The 27,731-nt window shown below is 38.7% G+C and overlaps 1 protein-coding gene across 1 annotated transcript in view; it reads left to right on the forward strand.

Moving 5' to 3' along the window:
• SPON1 (spondin 1) overlaps positions 1–27,731 on the forward strand; it is a 200,011-nt gene that overhangs the window by 154,637 nt on the left and 17,643 nt on the right. The window contains exon 7 of the mRNA XM_005442716.4: positions 10,279–10,343. Coding sequence (XP_005442773.1) covers positions 10,279–10,343 — 65 coding nt within the window. The remainder of the gene's footprint in view (positions 1–10,278; positions 10,344–27,731) is intronic.

The following is a 27,731-nucleotide window of genomic DNA, read 5'->3' on the forward strand; positions in this document are numbered from 1 at the left end:
ATCTGACGTGATAAGGATCCTCTCAGCCTCAAGGAGTAACCTTGAGAGGCATCCCTGCTCCAGGGGAGATCCTGGTGTGCAGCCTGCTGCCGTGCAGGAGAGCTCAGCGGGCTCTGGGCTGTCCACGGTTTATGGAGCGAGATGACTGACTTGTATTTGCACACTAGCTGTGTTTCAGCTGGCACATGCTCAGCTAGCACTCAGGGGTTGAGCAAGATTCTCAGCCCTTAGCTGTTGTGTTGTTACCCGTCTCCCCAGAGCCCAGCTGAAGCGGGGTCAGCAGTCAGGACTGCCGCGGGAAGCTCGTGCTGCCCTCGGGGTGGGTAGTGCAGTCAGATCCCTGCTCTGTCCCTGCAGGGCTGCAGAGGCAAAGATGAGGCAAAATTAAAGTACGGAAGCAGAATCAGGGGTGTCAGACTGGAGCCACTGTCCGTGCAGGACTATGTAGTCACAGAGTGAAGGCTGAGTTATTTTCTCCAAGGGAAGGGATTTGCAAGGAAAGGAGGTGGTAAAGGCAGCCCCTGATGAGAAAAATAGCAATGTCTGCACTCCTTGGAGAAATCTCTGACATTCCTTTTAAAACCCTGCTCTCCTAAATCCTGTCAGAGATTGGGATGACTTTATTCAGAATCTGAGACAAGTGTGTTTTGGTCATTACATTCAGAGACAGGTTAATGTCAAAGCATAAACCGTGAGACTGCACAGTGCCGGGGCAGCAACCTCTTTGTCATGGCCATGGCTGAAAGTGTAGGTGGGAGGAAGAGATGCGAAACTGGTTTCTCTAAAAGAATACTCCTTTCCAGACTACAGAAAATATAATTCATGATAGGAACCTCAGTGCCTTAACTTGTTTAAAGGCTACATTTTTGGTTGGGTTTTTTGGTGGATTTTTGGTTGGGGTTTTTTGGGGGAAGGAAAGGTAAAGGATGGCTTAGATATGACATCTTTTCTGCAGGGGAATTGAGCTGTTGTGATTGCCTCTGTACAGCAGCTAAAGCACTTTCAGTATATTTGTGTTGTACATTCTGAATGGGGAAAAAACCCCAACATTGATTTGTCAAAACACTATCAAGGGTCAGGAAAGTTCATGTCCTGAGCTATTTTACTGGTCTTATTTAAAATCACTTGCTATTATCCAAATAATTATTTCTCCTCTGTTCAAGCTACTACATTTACCTAATGTCTGAGAGAAGCAGCATGATGAATAATTGTGATACCTGGAGTCTCACTGCCAGCACTTACCAGAAGACAGAATTGTTCTCTGTCCCTGCTCTCTGTGCTGTTTCCCAGAGCAGACCCAGCCTTCTCCTGAGGTTTCCTGCTGATACTGAAGCAGTGGAAACTCACTTATTCATAAAATGCCCCAAACCTGTCTCAGTGCTTTCATCCCTGGCTGTTTTGAAACTATCTGAAGGAGTCTGAGCAAAAAATGCTGTAGTTATGTGAATATGAATCTGCTGAGTGAACCTAGTGCTTAAACACTTTTATCATTTTCTCCAGTGAATGCAGTCTTTGTATTGGTGCTTGCAGGTTGCCATTCAGTTGCATACATCTTCTTTATCGTACACAGAATCAGAATGCCTTGTTATGTTGGATTGGGGGTTTTAATGTGTGTTGTCCATCCCATCCCTTCCCATCCCTGTTTCTTTCCTGGTGTGCTCGCTGTTTCTAAATGATTAAAATAGCAGTAGCTTTACAACACTTAGATAGAGGTTTAGAGGCTAGTTTAGTCTAAAGGATTGATGAAATTGGGAAAATTAAGACAGAAGGAGAGCAAAGAGATATGTATTGGTTAAAGCTATTAAGCAGAGGGTGGGTGGAAGTTATACCACTTATGGTCAGCTTCAAAATCTAGTTTCATCCCCTACTTTTAAACAGTAGCCATTCCTTTGTGTAGTAAAAAGATCTTCCCTTGGTTTTGGCAAAGTAATTTAGGATCCCAAGATGTTTCTGTAGTCCTACAGCAAAGCATTTTATGTAGAATGTAGAATGAAAAATGTGCAGTAGAAAAATCAACATGCAATCAAGATGTAGATTCACAAGGGAGACCCTTTTCCTACAGATTCTTCTCAGCCACAGAAAATGAGAGCTCCAATACTCAGAAAGTACCTAGGGCTCATTAACACACACTGCTAAGCTTTATACTATGCAAAAATAAATTATTGCTTTATTGACACACCCTAGATTATGCAACTGCACCTTAATGGAAATAAAATAGAGCATATGATTTTCAGTGTTGCCATTAGCAACAGTTCTGTTATTAATTTCAGCCTACATTCACCTCCTGGAACAACTGCTTCATTGGAAGAAAACCCTATGGGACAGGTAATGCACAAGGTTGTTAATGCAAAGTGGATCGGTGCTTTTGGCATACATAACTTCTTTTTGCATCCCATCCTAGTAATTTTTAACAGAATCAGGAATTACAATTCCTGTAATTCCCTTAACATGCTTTTCAGCTAGCATCTGTGCAGTCACCAACCTGAAATTGTAGCTTTAACATGTATTTCCATATTATCTGGGAAATACGAACAATATCCACATTTTGGGAAAATTCTCAGCCTGATTATCTAACAGACAGTTTTTTCTTTGCAAAAATGAATACAAAATTGCTAAGTATCCAATTCTCAAAAACTTCCCTGTGCAGCACAGCAGTTAATCCAGGACTGTCTGAAGTGCTGGGTTACTTGCTATCCTGAAATGGGACCTGTTCAGACAGTAACAGTTCAGGATTCGATTTAAATACTCATCTTCCCTTCCATTTTTTTCAATTGCACCCCAACAATATTTTTCTATCTATCTTAGCCCTGAAACTGTGCTTTTGTAATTGAGTGGATATTAAAAGCCTGGAAAATTCCACAAGACTTTCATATTTGGTCACCTGAGAAACACAGATTTTATATTCCCTGAAATGTCATTAATGATTTTTTTTTTGAAGAAAAGAAATAAGGCTTTTTAATTAAAGGCATGGCTATTTGTACAGGGAAATGGTGAATTTGTATGTACTGTGATTAAATAATGAATTCTATTCAGGCATGTTTTGTATATTTTACAATATGTGTGGTTTTCTCAGCTGTCATAAACATAGACAAGTCAAAGTAAAATGGGCAAACACAATCCTGGTATAATTCCACTGACTGAGATGTTTTTTTGCTATTGCTTAAAGTAACCCCAAATCTGTGCTACTGGCTTTTAGTGTAATCTGCCAGAATCTAAGTCAGTCATGGAATTAAACAGAATTTAGTTGTCAAATGGTAGAAATAAGTCTTTGTCTTTAATTATGGGCTTTTTTTTCTTCCAAAGTAATTTGTGACTTAACTGTTTCAAGAATACCCTTTTAAGTGGAAAAGACAGCTTCTACATGTTCTTTCATTAAAAAAAAATATCTCTGTGTGTTAAAAAGAACTGCATCTCAGCACTGAGGCTTAGGGCGACTTCAACTCCTTTAGCTGCACTCACAGGAAAGTAAATGTGTTGCATGATGTATTACCAGCTCACGACAGCAGCCTAGCAAGGAAGGTTTTGTAATGGCCATGTTAATAGCTATGGGAAAATTCTGACATGCTCCACACAAACAAGAAATCCTCAGAATTAAAGCAGGCTGATTCTCACGGAGTTACTAAAATATACCCATTTAGTATGCATTGCAGGGGATCACATTCAGTTACTATAAAACAAATGTGTATATTTATGTGAAGATGAACTCCAGAGCAAATAAAGCTGTATGTAGCTGCTCTTATCCCGGAAATACCACCACAGAGCAGACAACACCTTCCCTTTTCTTTTAAAGTTTTTTACAAACTTCAGTAATGTGCCTATGTCAGTGTCCCCTTGTTATTCAGATACATCTGTAAAACTGAGGTAGGCAAGATAGCTACAGATTCTATTAACTTGGAGAAAACATGCCATATTTCAACTAATACCCATGGAAGTCTGTAATGTGTTAAGCATTAATTAACTAGGTATTTTGTGTTAGTTAATACTTTAAAGACAAGATTGGTCTTTATTTATCTCTCAACCTGGACAGAAAGTGTGCATTTGTATTGGGGTAAAATTCTACTTTTTTCTTTTTCTCTGGTTTTGTAATGTACCCTCTGGCATATCTATTGCTGCAGTGGAATTCTTCATAAATTAATATCATGCAATTCAGCTTCTATTGAAAGCTATGCTATTGAGTCATAAAAATCCTAGAACATCAAAGGAGGTACATTCACTCATAACTTAAGTAGAATTTTACATACGCTTAAAATTACAGTCACTTCCCCTTTACATGATAACATCTTTCTAGCATGAAGTGCTTGTTAGATAAAAAAATCATAGTCCAGAGCTCAGAACTCCTCCAGCAAGTAGCCTAATCATGAGTCTTGCATTCTGGCCACAGGATTGAAGCCTTTTTCCAGGCTGTGGTAGTTTCATCAGTAGACTAGATCGCAGTGTCACCTAGCTAGTCTTTTGCTCATCAGCAAAGACAGTTGCAAGATAGTTGTAAACGTTAACCCCTTGATAGAAAATTGTATCTATATAAATGTATAAATACTAGTAGAGCATTATAGCGAATGCTGCCACCGTCCCTAGTTTACAAGGAAGATGTCTGCTTTCGGAAGGGATCCTCATGCTGTCAGTCCCAAGTAAACGTGTCCTTTTAGCAGTGAGAGAGGTACCTAAGCCCACGAGAGGAATAGCTATAGCATCTTCTTGACTTTGGTGCCAAGTCCTCAGTCTTCCCTGTAGACTACCTGGCTGCTACAAGCGTGCAAGCAGGTGTTTATATCTTCTCTTAAATGCTTCCTCCTAATACTGCTCTGTAACAAGACATCTAACTATACAGCATATGTAGCAACAAGGAGCCAAAATTTGAGGGTTTGACTTCTGTTAGCCTGAAACTATTTTCAAGAACGGAAGAAGTCTTAGGGATACTGAACACATGCTTTTCACATCCTGAATTGATCTTTGTGTGTCTGCATAGGGTGGAAGTGGAGTACGGTCTATTTATACTAATCATAGAAGACAGATTGTCTTTTAAGAGCACCCAACAATCCCTCCAAAGCACTACATCGTTCTCACCTTCATAGCATTTGATTCCCCACAGAAGGCATACTGTGTATCATTCTTACCTTACCTCGTTTTCCTTTAATAACAAATTATTTTTTGAGGGAAAGCATGGCCCTGCAGTGGAGGTGATGTCCTAAAACTCAGATATGTAGGTTTGTTTCCAGAAGACATTGGATTCGTCATCTGTGAATTGAGGATAATGTTGCTTTTTCTGCTTTCTAAGAATCTTGTGAAAATGAGTCCACTGTGGATAGAAAAGCATTCAGATACTATGGGGATGAGTGTTGTGGAAGGAATTAAATGTTCTCTGTTCTAAAACAATTGAGTGAATGCCAAGCAGCGGTAGTGTGAAATGAGTGAAATTAAGCTCTGGCTCAAAACAGGTGTTTTCCATTCCCACAGTTCATTGAATCCGACTCTGATTTTGACGTCAGTTAATACACTGTCAATTGTTTAGCTGAACCGAATCAAATCATTATTTCGAAGTGCTAAGTGATCTGCACAGTAACATTTTCTAATATTATTTGGCACATGTGAGGTAAAAATAGTAATAAAAATTACTCATAAAAATAACTTCCAGTACAGAAAAGATACTAATCACATTGGTTACCAGAAAGCAGCAGGAACACGTGAAGTAGTTTGCATGGCTTTCCAGATCCTACTGATTTCTCTTTCATTCATAAGGTATTCAGATGATACTTAAACTTTTTGCTGAAAGCTTTCATTTCTTTTTAATGGATGTTACCGTTCAAACAAGTGGTTTTAAATCCCCTTGGCTGAGAGGGAAGTTGAATCAAATTCTATCTTTGGTGCTGCTTTTCTGAGCTGTGTCCCACTTTCTGTTCCTGAAGATGAGGAAATGTTTTAAATCTTTTGTAAAGTGCACAGCTGTACGATCTAATTTAGCAGTGGTTTCATACCACGGGGTTCTATTTGTTGCCATTTAATGACTTTATTCTGCATGCGCATTCATTTGTACATTGCAGGAACATATGGATGTAAAGTAAATCTTTAATTGTTACCAACTTCAGAATGTCAGTGAGGCTGTCTGTATCAGAATGATATTATCAACTGTTTAAAATCATACTATTAGGAATTTTTGGAGAACAGTACTTTCACAGGGAACTGCTCTTGATTCAACCACCCCACCCCACCCCAGCTTGAAAAGCAAATGTAGAAAGTGGTTCTGGAGAGAAGGATAATTGTTTGCTGTTTTTGCATGTTTTAATTTAGGCTGCGATCCAAGAATTACTGAAGTCAATCTAGAGATTGCCTATCTGTACTGCATTGCCATGGTAGTGATGTGCCCAAAAGAAGCTGAGCAAAAACTCAATTGCAAATTCCCCAAGTATCAGTTCTGAGGTTTGTACTCAAGAAGGAAACTCCCTTAAATGCGAAAAGGAAAGAGGGTAGCAACTTCTGTAGAACTGTAGAACGGTTTGGGTTGGAAGGGACCTTAAAGATCATGTTTCTCCAATCCCCCTGCCATGGGCAGGGACACCTTTCCTCCTGTATATCTCTGCCTCTCTGACAACTGACAGGTAGTACCAAATTCTCTCCTTCACAACTTCCACATGCACAGAGGCATAACATGGGCTTGATAATTTTCTTCCCTTATATTATTATTTTTTTTCCTCTGGTTGTTGGAAGAGGTGCATTTCAGACTTTACCTAAAGGATTTTCAGCATTTTCAAGCAAGAGCATTGGTGCCCTTCCCTTCAACTTGCTCGACATTGTTAATGTTTTGGCACTCCACCATTCTGCAAATGATCTAGTTTTGTTTTTCAAACTCTTAACAGTTTCATTACTTGGGAATGATTTCTTCCCAGCCAAATACATACAAGATGACAAGGCAACTTGAAACATACACCAGTGAAACATCCTAGCTCTTTTTTGCCATAGTTTGATGTTTGTTTACTTGAAAAATCAAAGCAAAACTCTGGCAATATGAGAGGAGAGGAAGATGGGTACAAATGTAATACAGCAAGCCCTAAGAAAATGTTAACTAAAATTCATAAAAATTATATGATGTTTTATGCCTCTACTGTAAAGTCTGTGCAATTGGGTTATTCAAGGCAGTTGGGTTATATCAACTAGTTACATATTATTAATTTGTGGGTTTCTCTTCAGGCATTTCATATCCTCTCAGTTTCCTCCATCTGCCAATAAATTATTGCTAAAGAGATTGCCCAGCAAATCCAAGCACTGTATCTTTTCTGCAGATTGCTTTCTACCTACAAATTGTTCACAAGGCTGTGAACTTGTGTGGTGGACAACTACTGTTTGCCTGCCTGTTTCAGTTTATCAGGTTCCCCTAGAAATGGGAAGGTCGGCTGGAGAGGCTGGAGGCAGGGGAAGGTCAAGGCTTTCCTGGAGGAGCGCCCTGAGCCTGCTCCCGGCTGGAGAGCTGCAGGCTGGTGGCACCAGGAGTGGAGCTGGGTTCCCTGGGCTGGTGCAAAGCCTAGCAGCCAGACCTCACGTGGCAACAGCCTCACAGCCCCGGGAGGCGGCAGGCAGGATGTCCTCTGTTGTTTTCCAGGAGTTCATCTTCTTGGCATAAGCACATGTTCAAGGAATACTCTTTAGCATACAAAACACCTACTCAGGTATCTGTCTATCAGTGCGTATAGAAGTAAATATGCACTGGCATTAATAACAGTGTAGGTGTTACATTTTTTGATATTTTTTTTAAATCAGAAATATTACAAATCTGCATGATAGAGATGACTGCATAATTACGATATCAGTCTGGAATAACAGTGATTTAATTCAATTTGCGATGTAATTTTCAAGGAGATCGTGGTACCAAAAATGTGTATTTTCATTCCAGGCCCAACAGAACGCTGAATTCTGAATATTTTGATTTTTTTTTTACTGTTTAGGAAGTGGCTGTGAATTCTGCTCTTGCATCTGAATTTTCATCTCCCTTAAAAATTCAGGGATTTCTGAATGCACCATGCTGTGTTCCTCGTTTCCTTCCCTCTGCACCTACTACTAAGCTATTAATCATAGTTCATCCACTGTTAGTATGCATTTTTAATTTGAATAGCATGTTAAAATGCTTTCAGACATGAGTGATTTGGGTGTTACTGACATAATTACTGTCTTCTATTAGATAAGCAGTGTATTGTTTTAATAAATGTAATGATCTATGCTTATAACAGACTTTCCTTGGGATGTACAATACACAGTTAATTTTGAATGCAAATGTGTTCTCAAGGCAAGTAAATGAAGATATGCCTGGCTGGAAAGTCTTAGGATTTTGAAACAAGGAAAATTAAAAAATAAGGCAAATTTCACTGATAGAGAAAGACAAGTAATGTCTTTTAGCTTCAGACTTTTTAACTTCATTCATTTAGTCTGTTTCCTTTTAAATCACTTTGAGGGGAAAGCTGTCTCTTCCTCTTTAGAAGGCATGGAGGTAAGAAGGTGGTTGCTGTAGGTGACCCTGGCAGTGATGCATCGCTCCTGCATGGAGTGTCTCTCCGCTGGGTTCCTCAGCCCAGCAGGGAGGCTGGGAGAGGGTTGTGCCGGTGGCTGCGCTCCCAAGGCCTGCCCCGGTGCACCCACCTGCTGGCATAGCTCTGCTGCGTGCTGTTTGATTGCTCCCTTTCATCATCACATTCTCTTTATTCCAACTATATTAGTAGTATGGGATTTTGATTAAATCCTTTCATACTTACTTGCCTTTATAGAGTCAGACTTTCAGCTATCTTAGCTCAGGGCATTTAATGTATTACAGGCTTTGGCCAAGTATCTGTATTTATAAAAAGGATTTTCAAGAAATGGCTTATCCATCCACTCAGGTTGAGGGAGAGGTCATGTCACATACGTATTCCTCCTGTGTTACAGAGAGGGCCCATCAGCTCTGTAATGACCTTGCTTTGGTAAAAAGAGGGAGTCAGAAAATATTAAGAGTGGTAGAAAAAAAACCAGTGAAAGTTGTTTTCTTTAAACTGGGCTCTGTATGGTCTAGAGCTAGTCTGGGGTATCAGAGCTGTTGCCATCAAGCAGGAAATGGCACTATTATCACTAAACTGAAAGGTCAGCTCTGTTGGAAGTGCCAATTACTGGTAATGTATGAGGTGGGTTTCTTAGTCTAATTGGGAAATATTTTAAAAGACTGTAGAAATCATGTGAGTTGTGGACTTTGTGTTCCTCTAGGTGAATTACTGGGGTGGATTCCTAAGGGAGATGGGGAAAATGCTTCTAAAAAAAACTGTGATAGACGTCTTTTGGTCTTCAGAGCCTTGTTAACAGTCTCCTGCCTTTGTCCTGGGTTTATTGTACCAACATAAAGTTCAAAAGTGCTGATGCAGGAATTCCTACAGACTTTAGGAAATAATCACTGTACAATGCTTTGCCACACTGTGGGCTTCCACAGGTGACTGCTATGTTTCACCCTATCATTTTCAGGTGTGTAAAAGGAGAGCAAAGAGAAAGTGCTATCAATGGCTCTACCTGGAGGAGATTGCAGTGCATCCACCATGGACTCTTTGCATCCTTACATATATAAGGATAATAAATAATATATTACACATGCTCTCAGGGTGTGTTAGATTGCATAGAGCAGCAGCCTCTAGTTTCGGTCTGCCTCTTGACCCATAGATCTGTAGCATATTAAGAGCAATTTTTCTGTCCTTGCATTTTTTAACCTGGTATATTCCTCTGACCACAAGGATTGTCAGAAAGTCACAAAATTGACAGCCCAAGATACACTTTTTGCCAATAAACTACTATGTATGGACTAACAGCCCAGGATAAAGCACAGTTATCTTTCTGTGATAGTGTTACCAGAACAAACTCAGTTTGTTCATGTTGTTTTGGGATATTTCCCCGATGCAAAAGTCCTCCTTATTTATACAGGTCATCACAGCACCACTCTGAAAGCTTTCCTTTCAGCTCATGATGCAAAAACACCATGGTCTGCGAACTGCTGTTGGTGTTTTAAGCTCACTTCAGTTCCTGCAGAAGACAAAGCAACAGTGCCTAATGTCCGGCTGCCTTTGCTCGCAGCTTTTGCCTCCTGCATTCATAGAGGCTTCTTGATGAACCCTGTGCAGCTGAGGACACAAGGTGCCCAGATAAAAGGGACAAAGCATATTTCTCATAGTCAGAATTTTGAGGCATAGTTTGGTCTAGTGCCTCTTACTTTTTTGCTGTAAATCATATCAGTCTCACTGTAAAATTGTCCCAATCACTTTCTTGTTTTGTCTCTTTCCACAGAGCGATGAGGTTTTAACAGTCATCAAGGCAAAAGCACAGTGGCCTGCCTGGCAACCTCTGAATGTGTAAGTAAGTAGGGAACAGTATGTCTTAGTAGCCTTGTGTGGAGGGTTGGCTAATAGACCGCTCTAAACTAGTCTCATATAAACATTCACTCTTGTAAAGATATAATCTAAAAATATTTCAGTAGATGACTTTTTCATCTTCTTTTTTGTGGTTCCCCACCCAACAACAACTGGTTCTCTCTTTCTTTCCACTTTAGCACCTCTTCATTTTTTACCTGCTTTGGTTCACTAACTGTTACAAGGGAAGGATTATCCCATGGAGTTTGTGCCTTCATTGAACAGTGATGTTTATTCAATGCTTGCTCAAATACGTGTTGTACTATTCTATATGTAGTATTTTTTATATCCTGTGTCACACACCATAACAACACACTGTGTCAATACAGCAAATCCTCAATCCACCAACAAAAAACTCTTAAAAGACTAATTCTTTAAAATATTTATTTGAAACACTCTGTGATAGCATCATGATCCTGATGGTAGTATAACCACGGTTGTTTTACCGAGTGAGACATCAAACTAGCATCCCAGGGCCCTAACTCTGGGTTCTCTGGCATTCAGCAGAAAAAGGACAAAACTTTCTTTCAGGATACTCTTTAAATATACTGGTTGCCTTTTGAAGGGGGTGGGAGGGTGTTGGGGTGTGGTTCCTGCATAACTTAGCTGTGCTTGGCCCAAAGTTCATACTGAGTGTCCAAGCCCAAATGACAGACTTACAAGAAGTGAGCAGAGATGAGAACCTAGTATAAGGGGTCATCCCATTAACTGGCAATTAGTTTCCTGCAAGATTTTAGGCACCAGGTAGTTGCTTCCTCTGTAAAACTATCAGGGAAGCAGCTAGGGGAACATGGTGTCTGTTTTTGTCATCTGTATGTCAGAAAGTATGTGAAAATTTGGAGGTTTAGTCAGAAAAAAGCTGCAAAAGAGTTCAGTTTTCAGAAAACATCCCCTACCGTAAGAGGCTTAGAAACTCTTAAGCAGCTTAGGACTTAAGCTATTCAGTTTATCCCCTCCCCCCTGGAAAAAAAAAAAAAAAAAGGTTAGGAGGTGAGCACAGCTTAAATAGTGAAAAGATTTCTGATAGCTGGTCCCTCTTTAATCTAGAAAAAAAACACCACCTATGAAATCCTTCGTGGCATGGAAGCTAAGGAAATTAGTGACAAGGAAATTCTCACTAAAGGTATGGGAAAAGGCTTTTAACAGTGTGACTAACCTTCAGAGCAGCTTATCTGAACATAAGATGGATTTTCCATCACTTCAATATATTTTAACCCCAAGGCAGAGTTGTAGGCTGTGCACAGGAACTGTGGCTTAGGCTTTTTTTGGCTGGTGTTATGCAAGTGGTCAGTCAAGGTGACAGTAATGGCATTCTTTATTTATGGCCTTATTCTCCTGAAGTTTTCAGTATTTGGATTTGGTAGTGTTTGGCATGTAGTGGCTGTGGAGAGCATTTTTTCCTTGCTGCCTTCTTACATTCACTGCAAATTAACACTTTAAAATGGAAACGTTTGTCCACTTCTTTGTTCTAATAATGGGGAGGTCTCTGACTGAAACAAACCATTTATTTTTTCATTCCAACTTTGGTTACTTTCCTAAAAAAACATTTATGTATGATGTTTCTATAGCAAAGAGAACAAAACTACTAGGAATTGACTGCTCTGGGTGCTTGGAACGTTTAGGTATTGACAGGAGAGAAGGTTTGTACTTTGTTCACAGAAAGATGGAGAGAGGATCTCCTGCTCCAGAGTCTTAATCAGTCATCTTTCAAATAAACTGAATGTATTATATAACAAAAATCAAAGCTAATTAAAGTATGTTGCCCCTGGTCATACTAGCTAGTTTAACATAGCACTGAGAAACTCCACAAAAAAAGTTGAGTGAACAATTTCACATATTTTTTAGGCATAATCCTTCACAGACGTGCCAGCAAATACTTCTGCAATATCCTCCAGGTGTTCTTCCAGTCAGTTCTTACCTTTCCTATATGGCAATTCTCACCTTTCAGCAACATCAAAAGGATTAAATCTTAGGATTTGTGTTTTTAAATGTTGTGCAAGAGTTCCCTAAAAAACGTTACTTCACTTTACAAGTAGCATTAGCATTTTGGCTTTTTAAATAATTTTTTATCATATTTTGCCATGATGCTCTTCCTTTTGATTCCATTTAAAAATATGATCTAAGCTTCCAAAGGAGACACAGTTTTCAATAGCCATTAACTTCTGGTGTTAATTTCCCATTTGCTGCTATGGATGGTCCTTCCTGGAATTTAGATGAGAGTTGTGCAAGTATTGTATGACTCCTTCAGGATAAATATTTGGTCTCTTATTATGCATAACACAGCAATCAAGAATTGACTAGAAGTCATGAATAACCTTCTTTTGCGTAACTTAGGTATCTGACATATAATATGGTGTGATAGTGGTGCCAAAGTGGCATTACAATGTGTTGTGATAAGCACAGCTAAAAAAACCTTCCTGAATGTGTTTTACAGCAATGGCATAATACTAGTCAAGCAATTTACAGAGACCTGAAGTGTCACAAGTCGGCAAATGCAGCCTGCTCGCACTTCAGAGATTACCTCCCAACTCCATACAGTGATTTTTACTGCTAACCCTATCCAAGTTACAGCAACTGCACTTAAAATCAGCAGGAGGAGAAGAACAGCTACCTCCAAAACTTGTGAGGGGGCTGTAAGGGTATTGATCTGTGTACCTGCTGGTGTGGAGAATGCAGGATGAGACCCCACGGACACCAGGCTGCCAGCCCAGGGGAACGAGGTACCTGAGAGTAATGACCCGTGGCTCATGGGGCTGGAGTGCAGGGACGTTCACAGAGGTGGTGGCAGACACCACCATGGAGGGGAGACTTACGGGTTTGCATCTTGCTCATTGCAGGCATCAGCTTCCCTTTAAGGGAAACCTGTACCTTTTAGGGGAAACCTGGGAGAAAAGAAAGCAGATGGGAGCAGCTGCTGAGGCTCAGCACAGCGCTGGGCATCAGCCCCGCTGCCCACTCCAGGTAATCACCAGCCAGCCAGGATGGGCACCGTGCCCACCCTGGGGCTGCTGGGTCGTCTCCCATCTTTCCAAAACAGCAAGGGAGACTGCGGCATCTCCTCTCCTTACAGAGGCTGTAGCGAGGCAAGCCGCTCATTCTTACCCACATCTTGAGCAGCTGGGGAGTCCTTGCATTGCCACTCTGCTCACCTGTCATAACACGTGGGAGGGTGGTCTTGGCTGGGCACCTCTCACAGATTCATCACGGAGTTAAATGGCTTTTCTTCTACTCTGTCGATGCTGGTCAATGAGGCTGTGACTCCTGAGGCCAGTCGTACCTCATTAAGTAATGTCTCAAGCACTGTATAGGCTGAGGGCACGAAGTGTCTAAATCTGGCGGTGATGCTGAAAGCCTTTGGTTCATGACACCAGAGGTAAGAAGGGAAATATAACCGGGAGCTTCTCTTCTGCTCAGGGAGAAGAAAATAGAGACTTCTCAGTGCAGATCCAGTGGGTACAAAGTGCCTCCCCAGGGAAAGTTCTTTGGCTTCAGACATGAGTTCAAACACAAGAAGTTACAGAAGGGACCGAGACAAATTGCCAGCCCTAAGCGTGGAAGGGTGCAATGACACTGAATAATTTTCTGAAATGCTTCCTGTTAATTACAATGAAGGCTAATAAACTTGTCATCTCCCAGTACAATATAATGCTGTGGAAGGTATATCCTGCCACACTTCACTCTTTGCTTTTCATCATTCGCATCATTCCTCTCCTCAGTTCCTGTATGTACCTGCTCTTTGTCAACTTTTTTTGGGGGGTTTGTGCTGTTGGCGTTTTGGGTTGGGTTTTTTTTTCTTCCTTTTAGTCATTTTCATTATCCTCCATTCAGTTTCTTATCCAGGGCATCAGCACACAAAAAAACTCTCCTGAGTTGTTGCATGCAGGAGACAGTTTTGGGTGATCTTTGTGAACTAGTTTTATGGTTGGCCAACTGAGAAAGCAATATTGGTAGCTTGAGAAGGGGTGCCTGCAAAGGAGTGCCAGACCAGGTAATAAAACGTTTTGCTGTTGCTTATGTTTGTCTTACCAAGTTGTGTGTCTGCAGTTCTGACTTTAAAGTACTCACAGGGAATGCATTCTTCCTTGAACGTAATGGTATCTGAACAGATATGGTATTCTGTCAAATGAAAGTAGTTTTTCTTATCTTACTTGTATAAACAAGAGCACAGCTCATTGCTCCCTTCCTCTCAGCTGTGTTTCAGGCAGAATCAAATTTTACTTTCATACTCGGCTGCAAATCATTGGCCTTTGGCAGTATGGACGATAAAATACAGCACATACAGATAGTACAGCTGGTATCCAAATCTGCATATCCAGCACCTGTAAAATAGTCAAGCCATGACAGAAAAATCTGAGGATAAAGAAGGCAAGACTTTTAAAGATAGTATGCATCAAATTCCACATGAGCTAATACCTTTAAAACTCTTGCCTTGAATTCCCTTCCCCCAAATATACATTTTTTGTTTGGCTTTTTTTTTTTCCTTTCTTTTTTTTCTGTATGCATTATGCCTTTGTTTCAAATCCATACATCTCTATTGTGACACCCACCTTTTTCATTCAGCAAGCACTTTTATCTAAACCAGAGCTTCTCAGGATAATCCACCAAAAGAAAATAAGCACAAATCCTGACCAATTATTCCCACTCTATATTGCGAGTTACAGAGCCAGTTACAAGAAGAAAAATGGGACCCTTTGGGGAGGCGTGGGGGAGAGCCAGCTGTCAGGAACAGAAAAAACTGTCAATTCCATATCTTGGCATGAGCTGGATTCTTGTTAACACGGTGAAATCCAAGCCTCGTAGTGTTGTCAGGGCACTTGGTGTTTATACAGCTGCCTGGTTTTTTATGGTCACTATGTCCGATGTGATCCCTCACCATCAGGGAAAGGCGTTATCATACGTGCATCTTTCTTCTATATAACAGCATGTTTGTCATGATGGTTGGGGAGTAGGATAAAGCAGATTCTTCAGGCTTATGTCTGATTTTCCCAAACAGCAGGACCTCCAAACCAAGATTCCATATCAGAACAAGGAATATTGTTTCACCATATAGTTCTCAGCTCTCAAAAAAGAGTGGAATTGAAAATGGATAGTTAGGCAGGAGTCACATGTTAATAGACATTTCTCTGGGTAGTTTCTGATATTTCAAAAATATGTCCAGTATAAATATATGGGCCTTTCTTAATACAGGCAAAGGAGAAGTATATGAATGGTAATTCTTGTGTCTGATCACTTTTTTGTAGTTCCTGTAAACCCAGAAAGCATTTAGTCCTAGGCAACACTGTCTAATAGGAACTTACATGTCCATATAGCCTAAGACTGATAAATACAAACACAGATGAGACATAGGATGGAAATTATTCTCCAATGTGTCCTGTATTCCGTTATTAAACATTCAGACCTTATAAATTATTAAATATGTACATAAAATGTATAAATAAGTACAGATAGCGTGTCTTTCCAAGTATTGCCATGTATTCATTCTGGATTTTCCCAATACATAAAAAGGCAATATTGATATGAAAAAAATAATAAATTAATTGAAAAAGTAGCTTTAGCTTTCCATCCTAAAAACTTTCAGATTCTAAAAAACTGGCAAGAAGAACTCACTTCCCTGCATAAAATAACTGTCTATTTCCTATTCCTTTCCTGCCAGAGTTTCAGTCTACAGCCCTAGCTAGGGGAAAGAATGGATAAGGGTCTCCAGCAGTAGGATTACAATTATTACTAAAGCACATCATATGCTTTCTAATTATTAAATTTTTCAGTTTGCTTCATTATTTTAGATTTAGTAAATCAACAATATATTTCAATGCAAAAATTCAAGATTATTTTATCCAGGAAAGTAACAGGGAGAGTACCTGACACAAGCATTACTTTTCATACTTCTCTCTCATTTATGTTTACTTTTATGCAAAACCACCACTGCTTTCCAACCTTTTAACCTCCTCAGTCCATTCTTAGTTGCAACCAATGCACATCAAAATGAGAGGCATTTTTCTTTATTAGAATTCTGTACTATCTGACGTTTGGAAAATGAGCCACTCCTTCCTGATGTCTCTCCTGTTTCCATTTCATCTCTCTGTGTTGTTTGTGTGTGTAGTCATGGTCCTGTGGTTTTTCTGTGCCTCCTGCCTGTGTGCAGAGCTTACTCTTTTTCTTGTCCATTTAAGCAGCACTTCCCCATTTATTTGGAGATTACCTGAAAACACTCCAGTAAGCACTCCAAAGTGAAGCTTAACAGAAGAGGAGGCCTATTCCTTTACACTTCAGATGGGTAGAACTGTTTATTCCTAACAGTTTTTCAGTTAGTATGGTTGCCTCATCATCCCCTACAAATTTTCCCATCAACCCTCTTCCATTTCAAGTTTTACATACCTTTGATACGCTTTCTGCCTACAAAGATATTAGGGCTGTTTTTCCTGGCTTGCAAGGTGGGCATGGGAAAATGCGACAGGAAATTCCCAGGTAGGGTTTTCAGCATTGATATAGACAGTATGACTAATCTGGACAACAACGTAAACTGTTCCAGAAATCAAAGAGTATTCTATAGCAAGGTGATGGGAAGCGCAAAAATGCTCTGGCTCCAAAATATGTTTAAGTTGATGGATCATACTAACTGGAGAAAAAAATGCTGACCACCTTCTGCATTTTCCTTCCTTTATTCTTCAGTGAAAGCTCCTTCAATCTTTGCTTTCTTCCAGAATTATTTTACCACAATTTGTGCAAAAAAATGTTTTTTGTATGTTTTTATCCTGCAGTGAATTTGCTGTGATCAATGAGTCTTCATTACAGCATTTGGAAATTGAAAGCCAAGCCACAGAGAATTTCATCTGTTTGGGGTTTCAGTGTTTGTTTCCTGGTTTTACATCTATTTTACTTAAATTTTTTACTGTTTGCCTTTTTTACTTTACTGTAATCTTCTGCTATTCTTGTGCCCACAACACTTCTCTTCCTTAAAGTAGCCTCCATATTTAGGTCATTGAATGATTACTTTTTAGATGGAGAACCACTTAAGTCAGAAATTGAACTCCTTAGTGTCTTCTGAAATGTAATAAAATAACTCCCGCTCCTCATCTTATGCTTTATTGTTAAAGATGTCTATTGAGTTTGATATTCTACTCTCTACAATTCACACAGCCTTAATGTGATGGTGTCTCACTGATAAATATCCTTCTGTAAAACTACCCAAGGTTATGTATACAGTTGCATACTTAAAAGAAGTCTTCAGCAGGGAAAACAGCTTTAATAACAATTTGTGACTACATTAATGTTACTGATATTATCTAATTGGTTCCATCAGATGGCAGAAAGCTGAACCATAAACATTACCTACATAAACATTACCCACGTAAACGTGATGTCTTGCTGAACCTCTCTGTTGATCTTCTCACATGTTGCAACTTTTGTGAGCTTCACAAAGAGAGGCTAATTTACAAAAAGACACTGGAAGACATTTAGACAATCATTTGCTGTAAATACCTAATTCTCAAACTTCCAGTTCCTGAACTTTTTGCATACTGAAATAGCTATTAATATATTACTAAATGCATAAAAATACAATCAGCTTTGAGTATTCCCAAAGCTCACTACATTTTCACAAGGTAACAGATCACAACCAAACCATATTAACTTCCATAATGTAGTTTTTGCCCTGCTGTTTGATCAGTGAGGGCCTGACCTTCAAGCAACTTTTCACTCAAATGCACACCCATATGGTCAGCCAAATAAAGGGAATCCCCCAATGTGGAGATGACTGTCCTGGTATTTGGAAGGTCTGGGTTTAGTTCTCTTTCCTTCCTGATGAGATTTGAATGGTAACACATACCTCTGTAAAATTCAAACCAGCCACCTACGCAGTGGGAGCTTTTACTATCACATATCATGTTCTTCTAGCTCAAGCCTTGCTATTTTGCATGGAATAATTAAATATTTATTAGCCAGAGAAAGCAAGCAATGGCTTTAGAAAAGTGGTGAGAGACAGAAGAGTTCTCCGAAGGACATTAATCTCTAAAATGTTTGGTAAACAGTGAGTTAGCCGGCTTTCTAAGATGGGGAAGGGGTATGTTGGTATGTTCAGTTTTATGTTCTCATTAATTAGAAATCACTGTATCTTTATTTTTGTGGCACTTATGCAATGATGATAGCTTTTCAGTTCCCTGGCTGCCCTGAAAGAGAGACTGTTCTTGGCTAACAATAATATTTTGTTCTATTTCCATGTTTTTAGCCTTTTTTAAAAAAAAATCTTCACATTATAATCGAATGCATGAATTAAGTAATTTTTGAATACACTTAGCTTTCTTTTTTTTATGGATATTTACTGAATTCAATTTAAGAAACAATGTTTCTGTTCATCCAAAAATGCACTTTTAACATAAATTATAATTTCCGTAGATTTAGTTGAAATTGATTTTCCATTACTTGCTTAATTTTTATGTGCTGGAAATAGGACAGAATTACATAGATTCTCATTACATTAATGATAAATGGAGTAGTTTTTTAGAATGAAGATTTCAAGTAGACATTTCCTTTTGTATTGTCTTATAAAATAATTATATTATTTGAGGAATCTTTTTAAGCTTTTCTGAAAATCTTTCAGAAGTAATCTTTTTCAGGATTTATGTAATTGATCTTTATACATACCTATTTGGAGAATTGAGAAATTAATTTACCTATTCATCTGTGTGAATTAGCTACTTCTTTCTAAACTGCCTATGTGGATAAAACATACGTTCGCATGTGCCACAACTAAAGCTGGCATTTTTCCTTTAATAAAACCTATATTAAAAATATTTATAGGCTGTATTCAAAATCGGTACCTTGTTGTGCTTACCTACATTTGGAGCAACTTGTTTTGGAGAGCTTAATGCGGAGACTGATGGAGGAAAAAGAAGCAGATGTACAGAGTAGTTCCATAGCCTTGATTTGTGATCTTACTGGAGAAAAATGAACCAAAAAAATATTTTTGTTTCTCCCTGTTTACTTGTTGCCTCTGATTTTGGTAAACCCAAGCTAGTGTCAACAACTTGTTTATTCCCTTGTAATCATGTTTTAATTTTGAGAGGGTTCACTGTTGTTAATTGTTATAAATAATGATAAAATAACGAAGCAGTTTATGCCAGTTACATTTTTTTAAAGACATTTCAGATAGCGTTGGTATGTGCTGAAATGACGTGTGACAGCAGCACAGGGCTGAGCCAGCTGGCACACGAAGAGCAGAGAAGGTGCAGTTGTGCACCCTCAGACAAGGTTAGCCCCCAACAGTGCTCAGGGTCCCTGGCACAGACTCAACCAACACCTTAGCTGCCAAGCCTTGCATCAGCTGCTGCTTGGATGCACCAAAATAAAATCACCTTAGCTGCCTATATGCTATAGTTGCACCTTAAATGACCTTCCTACAGAAATGCTGTCACTTTCTGTAGGGAGTGCTTCCCTTTCCGTAGGGCCAGGAAGTACATGAATTGTTTGGAGCCGATGGTGTTTAACTGGTTAGGAAGTCCACAGAACTCAAATGTGGTCCGTTTAGCCATGTGGTTAGGAAGTTAACCCACCTGTTTGCACAGCCGTTACCCCAGGGGTGCTGGGTGCCAGCGGGAGAAGGTGAGCACGTCTCATTAACTTGCTGCCACCCCCTGGGTCCGCACAGACACATGGATGCACCCAGCCCTACAGAAATCCTCTTTCTGTCTTCCTCTGGAGCCAGACGCTTGCTACATCTAACTCAGAATCCCCATGGCAGTGCCAAACGCTGTTCCCCACTAATTCTATATTAATCAGCATTGAGAGGGGAAGATGCAAATCAATGCACCTTTCAGCTTTGATAACAGAGAGGCTTTAGATAAAAAATAATGAAATGCCCAGAGCCCTAGGGACTAGAGATCTGACAATGCCTGTAAGTTAATTCTGTGAATTAGTCTTCCTAAAGCATCTTATTAAGGGTTCATAGAATTATTCTCAAGTACCACACCAAACTCCTCATAGCATACAAACTAAAATTAATTGAAAAGTACCTACTGATCTTCTTCAATCAGCTTCAGCAGGGAAGATGGGGTGCTGAATTTTGCAGTCATTCCATTTTCTATCCATCCACTTAAAATATTTCATAGGATATGAAATTGTACCTTTAGCTCTTTTAAAATATTATGTAGTCTCCAAAGTTTTGGTTTGTGTGTTGTCTAGGTGAGTAAATTCTGAGGTTAGTTGCTCATTTTCAGTTGATGTAACACTTCTGCTGTCCCACTAAGAATGCTGAAATTATTTCCTGTCCTGCCATGCAATACACTGCCCATAAATAGTTGATACTGGTATTGGAATGTAATTTATAACAAATATACATTAGAAATGAGTAAATTATTCCATTGCTTAATTAGCCAAGTCCTCATACTAGCCAGCTGAGATTTGAAAAAAAAGACGTTTGAACATGCATGCTTGTATTTGGGTTTAACTGTCATTCTGAATGGCTAAATACAGACTGAATTGCAATTAACCAGCTGTAATGGGTATAGTTTAAATTTTATTTGTTGTTTTCTCCAAAGTGATAAGAAAATCTCATATCATAGTTCTTTAATCATCTATCCGCTGTATGTCATTAACATTTGATTATACAAATTGCTTATAAACAACGTTCCATCTAATGGTTTGAAAAATAAATTGTGCATGTATAATTTAACCTAGCGTGACTAAGAGTCAGCAGAGGGTTATATAGAAATAAGGAAGCCTATTATTTATTGCTACTTCTTATATTCCTTATAGTGCTCATTCTTCTTGCATACTTGTTAGATATTTTTTCCTAACTGAATGCTGCACTTACCTTCCCTTTCCTCCATGCTGTTAAGAAAGTAAGGTTCAGGTATTTTCTTGCTTTACAAGTTTATATATCCTTCCATAGCTGCATATAAACCCATTGAACACCTTATGGTGTAACCTTTAAGTTTCTTTTAATAGAGAAAAGTGAGTGTAGTTAACTCCCATGTTATAAGACAAAAGTGTACTATAAAGCCAAGCAGCTGTTAAAACTTGGTGAAGGAAGGGTGAAGACATATGAAGCACTGGGACATTATTTTAATGAAAAGAAAATAATGTAGGTCATGTAGGCAGCTATTTGTTATACTGTGGGTGCAACCCAGTGACTTCAGAGTGTTTGTGACACAGTGGAACTTTTGGTGGCTCTGCGTTTAGGGAGCTAGGGCGTGAAAGGTGCAGGCAGAGGTACCTAGTCGTCTTCTAAAAAACACATTCCAAGTTGGACGACCAATAATGTTTTCATGTCACAGTAGATTTGTGAAAGACATTTTCTTTCCTTTAATATGGTAGCAGAACTGTGAATAGTATGGTCCTTTGCAGAATATGTTACTGGTTGTATCATTATATAGAATGCATTATAAAATTAAGAGCAGTACTACTGTAGAAGCAGCAAAACAGTACTGTAAGGTTCCACGGAGACAGTGTCTTTATTCACAACCTTCAGTACTCCTTCCATTTTGGATCATTTTCTTTAAAAAGATCACTTAACATCTATACTACAGATAAATTCTTCTGTCAGTGCGCGTTGCCACTAATGCATGCCATCGATGTTAGTTGATTTACTCCAGAGCTACAGTGCAAATAATTTCAACGGCGTGTAAGTATTCATTTAGCCTATGGGAGAACTTCCTACATTTGACTTTCATGTAAATGTGATTTGTGAGAGTACTGTCTCTCTCCACACAGTAAAGTGGAGAGAACAAACAGTTCAAAAAGAATAACTGATTAAAAACAAAAATTAAATAACTATAATGCTAAGATAGTGTCAAATTGTTGCCTGAAGCAAACCTTAATGACCATTTTAGAGATTCTTAGGGAGAAAAATAGCTTATGTTATTAACTGCAGCTGTAAGCTAATTGCTTACAGTATCATCAGATCTTTGACCATGGTAGTGTGAGCATTACTTGGCTAACACATGGTTGGGAAGTCCGCCATAAAACCCGAACTAGTCATTGCCATTAGAACAGCAACATTACCGTAACTGAAGGATACTGAATTCACAACAACAGGATTTCAATCAGTAACAGCTGCATCCAGGGAAATAAAACTTCCAGCAAAGAAATAACTAAATTTGTAAAAGGCTGTCTCATTGATAACAAGTCATCATGAACTGAAGATAAAAGGATATAAAATTGCTAAAAGCTAAAGCATGAGGAATTGAGGGAATATACTGATGAACGGTTAGAGTTACAAATTCATTCTCAGTGACTTGCCATTGTAATCATAGGAATCATGGAATGGTTTGGGTTGGAAGGGACCTTAAAGACCATCTCATTCCAACCCCGTGCCATGGGCAGGGACACCTTCCACCAGCCCAGACTGCTCCCAGCCCCGTCCCAGCCTGGCCCTGAGCACTGCCAGGGACGGGGCAGCCACAGCTGCTCTGGGCAGCCTGGGCCAGCACCTCACCGCCCTCACAGGGAAGGGTTTCTTATATCTAACCTAAACCTGCCCCCTTTCAGCTTAAATCCATTCCCCCTTGTCCTATTACTACATGCCCTTGTAGAAAGTCCACCAAGCTGTCCACCCATCAAATCTGCACCTCTCCCATTTAGAGACAAGGATGTTGTGCGAGACAGCATCACGTGCTCTGCGCAAGTCCAGGTAGATGACATCGGTTACTTAATGAAGTGGGATGAGTGAAATGTGGTTGTATTTGGCATCTCGCTGGATCTGCGTTACCTTAAAAGAAGATATATGAGTTGTTTGCTGAGGAATTAATGATGTGCTTTTCTCTTGACAGATGAGTTGATTTAAGTTTTGAGATGCTTGAAAGTATTTTTTAAATCCCTAAGTGTCTCTCTCCAAGTACAGATATGCTTTTATAAGAATGAAAGTTGTAATATTGTATGGCCCATATTTTGCCTTAAATAGGTGCTCTGGGAATATTTTAAAAAGGTTTTGTGTGAGGTATGTCTTGTCTAAACTTAAACCCCTACTTTAATTCTATGGTGAAAGCATTACGGTCTCTATAGTGTATGTATTTATAACCATGAACAGCCTTCATAATTAATAGCTATACCTAAGCTATCTACATCTGTGAGAAATATGCTGCAACAGGAGCAGACCTATAGAGTGAGACAGTGCTGAGGAAGTGACAAATTTTGGGGTTGGGCGATTGCTCTGGGTGGCCGCCACGCTGGCTGCATAGAGCGTGGCTGCCCACTGGCAGTGGGAGCACAGGGGAAAAGCTCCAGGCTAGATCAATTGGAAAGAAATCAGGTCTGCACTCCGGGATTGCTCCAGAATATGAACAAAGCACAATGGGAAATTCACCTCAGAAGTGCACCTCCGATCTCAGCACCCATATATACGTGTCCCTCTGTGCTCATATGGGATGCTGCGCAGTATCATTACACATGTTACAATTCATTGCTGGCACAGAATAGTAGAAAGTGATTTCAGGATTTGCCCAAACAGAGCTAAGTAGCATGCTCAATCATTGTCTTGCCTGAATGAATTTGACCAATGGATTCATTTCTTTAACACGTGCAAAATGTGGGAAACGTTATATATCAATTATAGTTCACCTTGTAGGATGCTGATTACAATAACTTGTTTTCACTTGATTTCATTTCACTGCATGTTACAAGTATTCGGATTGAAATTTTCATGCCAAGTTAGAGGAAGACACAATATTTTACTTATCTTTAGAATAATAGCTGTTTAACTATGAAGGTCCTGTATTGCCATCTTTTGGAAAAATGACTTTATAATCAGCGAGTTGAAAAACTCGTCCACATCTGACCAAGTTTAATGAATGTGGAGGGATCTCAGTATTCCTGTGATCACTTGTTCTGGTAGCTCATTATTTCTTCAAAAACTGACCTTATTTGCAATGCCACATAAAGGGTAAACAGATGAACAAAAATTTTGAAAAAGCCATAGTGGAAGCCAGTGAAATGCAGCAAGAACAAAATCAGAATGCAGAGTTCAGACTGATGGGGGAAACATTTTTGGACTGAAGTCTTTTGGAATGCAAAACAATTTGTAATATTTAAAAGTGACATATTTTGGTGAAACTGCAGGAAGAAGTGGAATAATGCAGCACATACAAATTGGCATTTGCACACTATATCATTGGCCAATAATATTACTCTTGCAAGAAGTAATGAGGACTTGAATTTATATCACACAGAAGTAAATGTGAAACGCTCATTCTTTAGTGATTCCACAGTAAGTGATATTTTCCTTACATTAATTACAAGTAAAAAAAATTATCTTGAAGACCTAAAATGAAGAAATGGTCAAATTCCAACCTATTTACTTAGAAACTAACTTCTTTGAAGTAAAATATTTCATAGAAAATACAACAAAAGCAAAAAGAAGCCAGTTATCAGAGGAAAAATGTATTATCTGTAGGAGACATGCAAGCATGTCAATTAAATATCTTTCAGATTTGCTCACTCAATTTTTTGGGTGAGCTCACTTGTCATAGTCCTATACCGAAAAAAATGCTTTCTCAGAGAGTATTTCTTATGTGGTGATGGTGAAAATGAGTTGCCTTTAAAAAACCTCAGTTTTCATGGCCAAATGCTTACAAGGCAGCAGGAGTGTAATTTTAATAATTATTTCTGGGTTTAGAGTTTTAAAAAATCTAGTTGGTCATAAGCATATTATGGTAGTAACGATAAATTCTTGCAGAACCTTCTAGCCATTCTACAGTATCTGCTACTGCAAATAGATATAGCCATTAAAAAAAAAAAAAAAAAAAAGCAACAACAACCCAAAACCAAACACAAAACCAACCCAAAACACCATGTTCTGGTAGCTCTGTGCTTTTTAAGTGTACTTTTATATTAGTGTGCAGGTACTATTTGAGCCTTATAGTTAAAAGTCCTATTAACTTAAGTAGTTTGATGACATGCATTCCAAAAATAGAACATGATGAGGCATGCAAAGATTTCCATTGCTTCTCCCCACTCCGGAAGAGAGTGTTCTATAAAGTATACATTTTTATTCTTGTATGGCAACATTTTATTTCAGTAGTGCCACTCTAGCATGTGTGTGTCTTTCTTTACTTTTTATTTCTGTAAATCACTGGAGGGTGTTTTCCCCCCACAGATCGTTATCTCCCACTGCCGCATTGTGCTGTCTATCCTAAAAAGGGGGTAAAAGCCAGTATCTGTCAGTCCAGATGTAAATGAGGTTTCCTTCCACAAAATGACAGTATAGTACTAGGAAACATTTTCAAAGTTTGGAGATTTTCTGTACAAAATGAGCGGAATGAGAAGGCCAGAGTCACTTGTTTCTATGGCAACATGATGGTGTGTCTAACTCAGCTATTTTCTCCTTTCATGATTTTACAGATAGCTGGGATTAATCCAGTGAAGTTTAATATTGTCAAAAATAAAAGCTTTCTAACCTCTGGTCTAATCAGAAATAGTAATGCATAAAGGACAATCTGATATACAAAAAAATATGTAGGGAAAAAGTCAGTTGTGACTTTTGATAACATGAAGACAAATATATAAATCTCTCTGGAGCTGCAAAACAATTCTGAGTGCTCCAGCTTTGCATTTGGCTAATAGTTAAACTATATTTTAGGTCAGAAAACTTCCTGTGGTATATCCTTCCTTCCCGTGGTTTATCACTCCTCCATGCTGTTGATGTGCTGTCTTAAGGAACACCATTTTCCCTAAACCTCGAGGTGATACCCACTTGTATGACTTGAAATATTTTGGGCTTTCATGGAAGTGTCAGTAAACACCTGACAGCTGTACGCAGGAGTAATTTACATTGAACGAGTAGTTTATGCGTCAGCAGAGATAATCAAAACACTTTTGTTAAAAGCTTTGACTTCAAAATGAAAGTTTTCACATATGAATTGGATCTAAATGGTAACTCCATGGTTTCACACTGAAAACAGAATATCTTCCTACTCTGTTTAGATTTTTTTAAATATTAATTCTAAATTTTATGCAAACAGCAGAAGTATTTGTTTTGCTAAACCCAAAAAAACCTACTTGAAGTAAACCTCAAGACAAAACACATTTTAAAAATCCATACAAAATAATTGGCATTTTTACCAGTTTTTATAATACATCTAAGTTTCAGGTTGGGTGTGATTGAGCTCAAAATTCATGTATATATTTGGATAATTAATATAAGCTAAAAGCTTTAGTCATATGAGTTACCATTCTATTAATATTTTAGGAACTTAATGAGAATGAGTAAACCCAACAACGTATGCTGCCTTTGCAACTTGGTTACTCTATGTTAATGGCTCTACAGAGCTCCATTTAAATAAGAAAAGAACATAGCCTCTTATTTGTCACAGAAAACAGGCTAAAAAATGCTGGGTTGTATACTAGCAGCACAAGGCTGCAAATTTCTACTTCTGCTAGCATGAAGTCACGTGTTATTTTAAAGTACAGTTTACCTGATTCTTTGCATTTGTAGTTATATACATTTATTAAGTGTTGATGATAAAACTGATCAGAAAACTACATCATGCTTATAAAAAGAATTAGTATCTTAAGTGTTATGTGCATTATTGAGACTTAGGAAAACTTCATTGTTTGACAGATGGTCTGACACCCACATTAAGAAATTCATAATTCAATTTAAAAAAAAAAAGTAAGGAAGAACATATGTGTTTGTTGGAAAAGAAAAAAAATTGTATCGATCTTCTTTTTTGTCAGAGCAAGCACATATGGTAGTTCCATTTTCTATCACTTACCATTTACTTTCTATTTAAAATCCAAATGTCACTAGGCAAGATAAGAAGTTGGGTTTTAAAATATAGAAAAGATCTAACTAAGAACAATCACTGCAAGAGCTTAATACTAATTGTTCATGGAAATTAACAGCCCTCCAGTTAAATCAAACTTAGTCATCCCATTCTACTCTTGCTTTTGTTTTCTTTACATGTTCCTCCCATTGGCAGTTACTGTTTTATGATTATTTCCCAACCATCTGTTGTCTTTCCTGGAGCCAAAATAATTTCCCTTTATAATTTCATGAGTAATCATGTATGCATTATTTTCATGCAATTATATGTCTACTTCCTAATTCTAACTCCTCATTCTTGTGTAAATACTCACCGAGTAACTGAAACGATTTGCCATTGAAATGTCTAGTGAGCAGAAGTCTATATGCAAAATTTCAAACTTCCAATTGTTATCTCTTTGCATTGCTATGAATGTAATGATAAGTAAACTTCTACTCTTATTCACATCTCCGGACACCAAAAGGCATACGAAGGTTAGATGGATATAGGTGCTGAGTGAAATGGAAGGTGTATCTTTTTAATAAAGGTGGTGAGATGTGGGACATCTTCAGGGATTACGCTGGGACCGGGGAAATGT

The sequence above is a fragment of the Falco cherrug genome, chromosome 10 (genome assembly GCF_023634085.1).
Source record: "Falco cherrug isolate bFalChe1 chromosome 10, bFalChe1.pri, whole genome shotgun sequence".
In the NCBI taxonomy this organism is placed as follows: Eukaryota; Metazoa; Chordata; class Aves; order Falconiformes; family Falconidae; genus Falco; species Falco cherrug.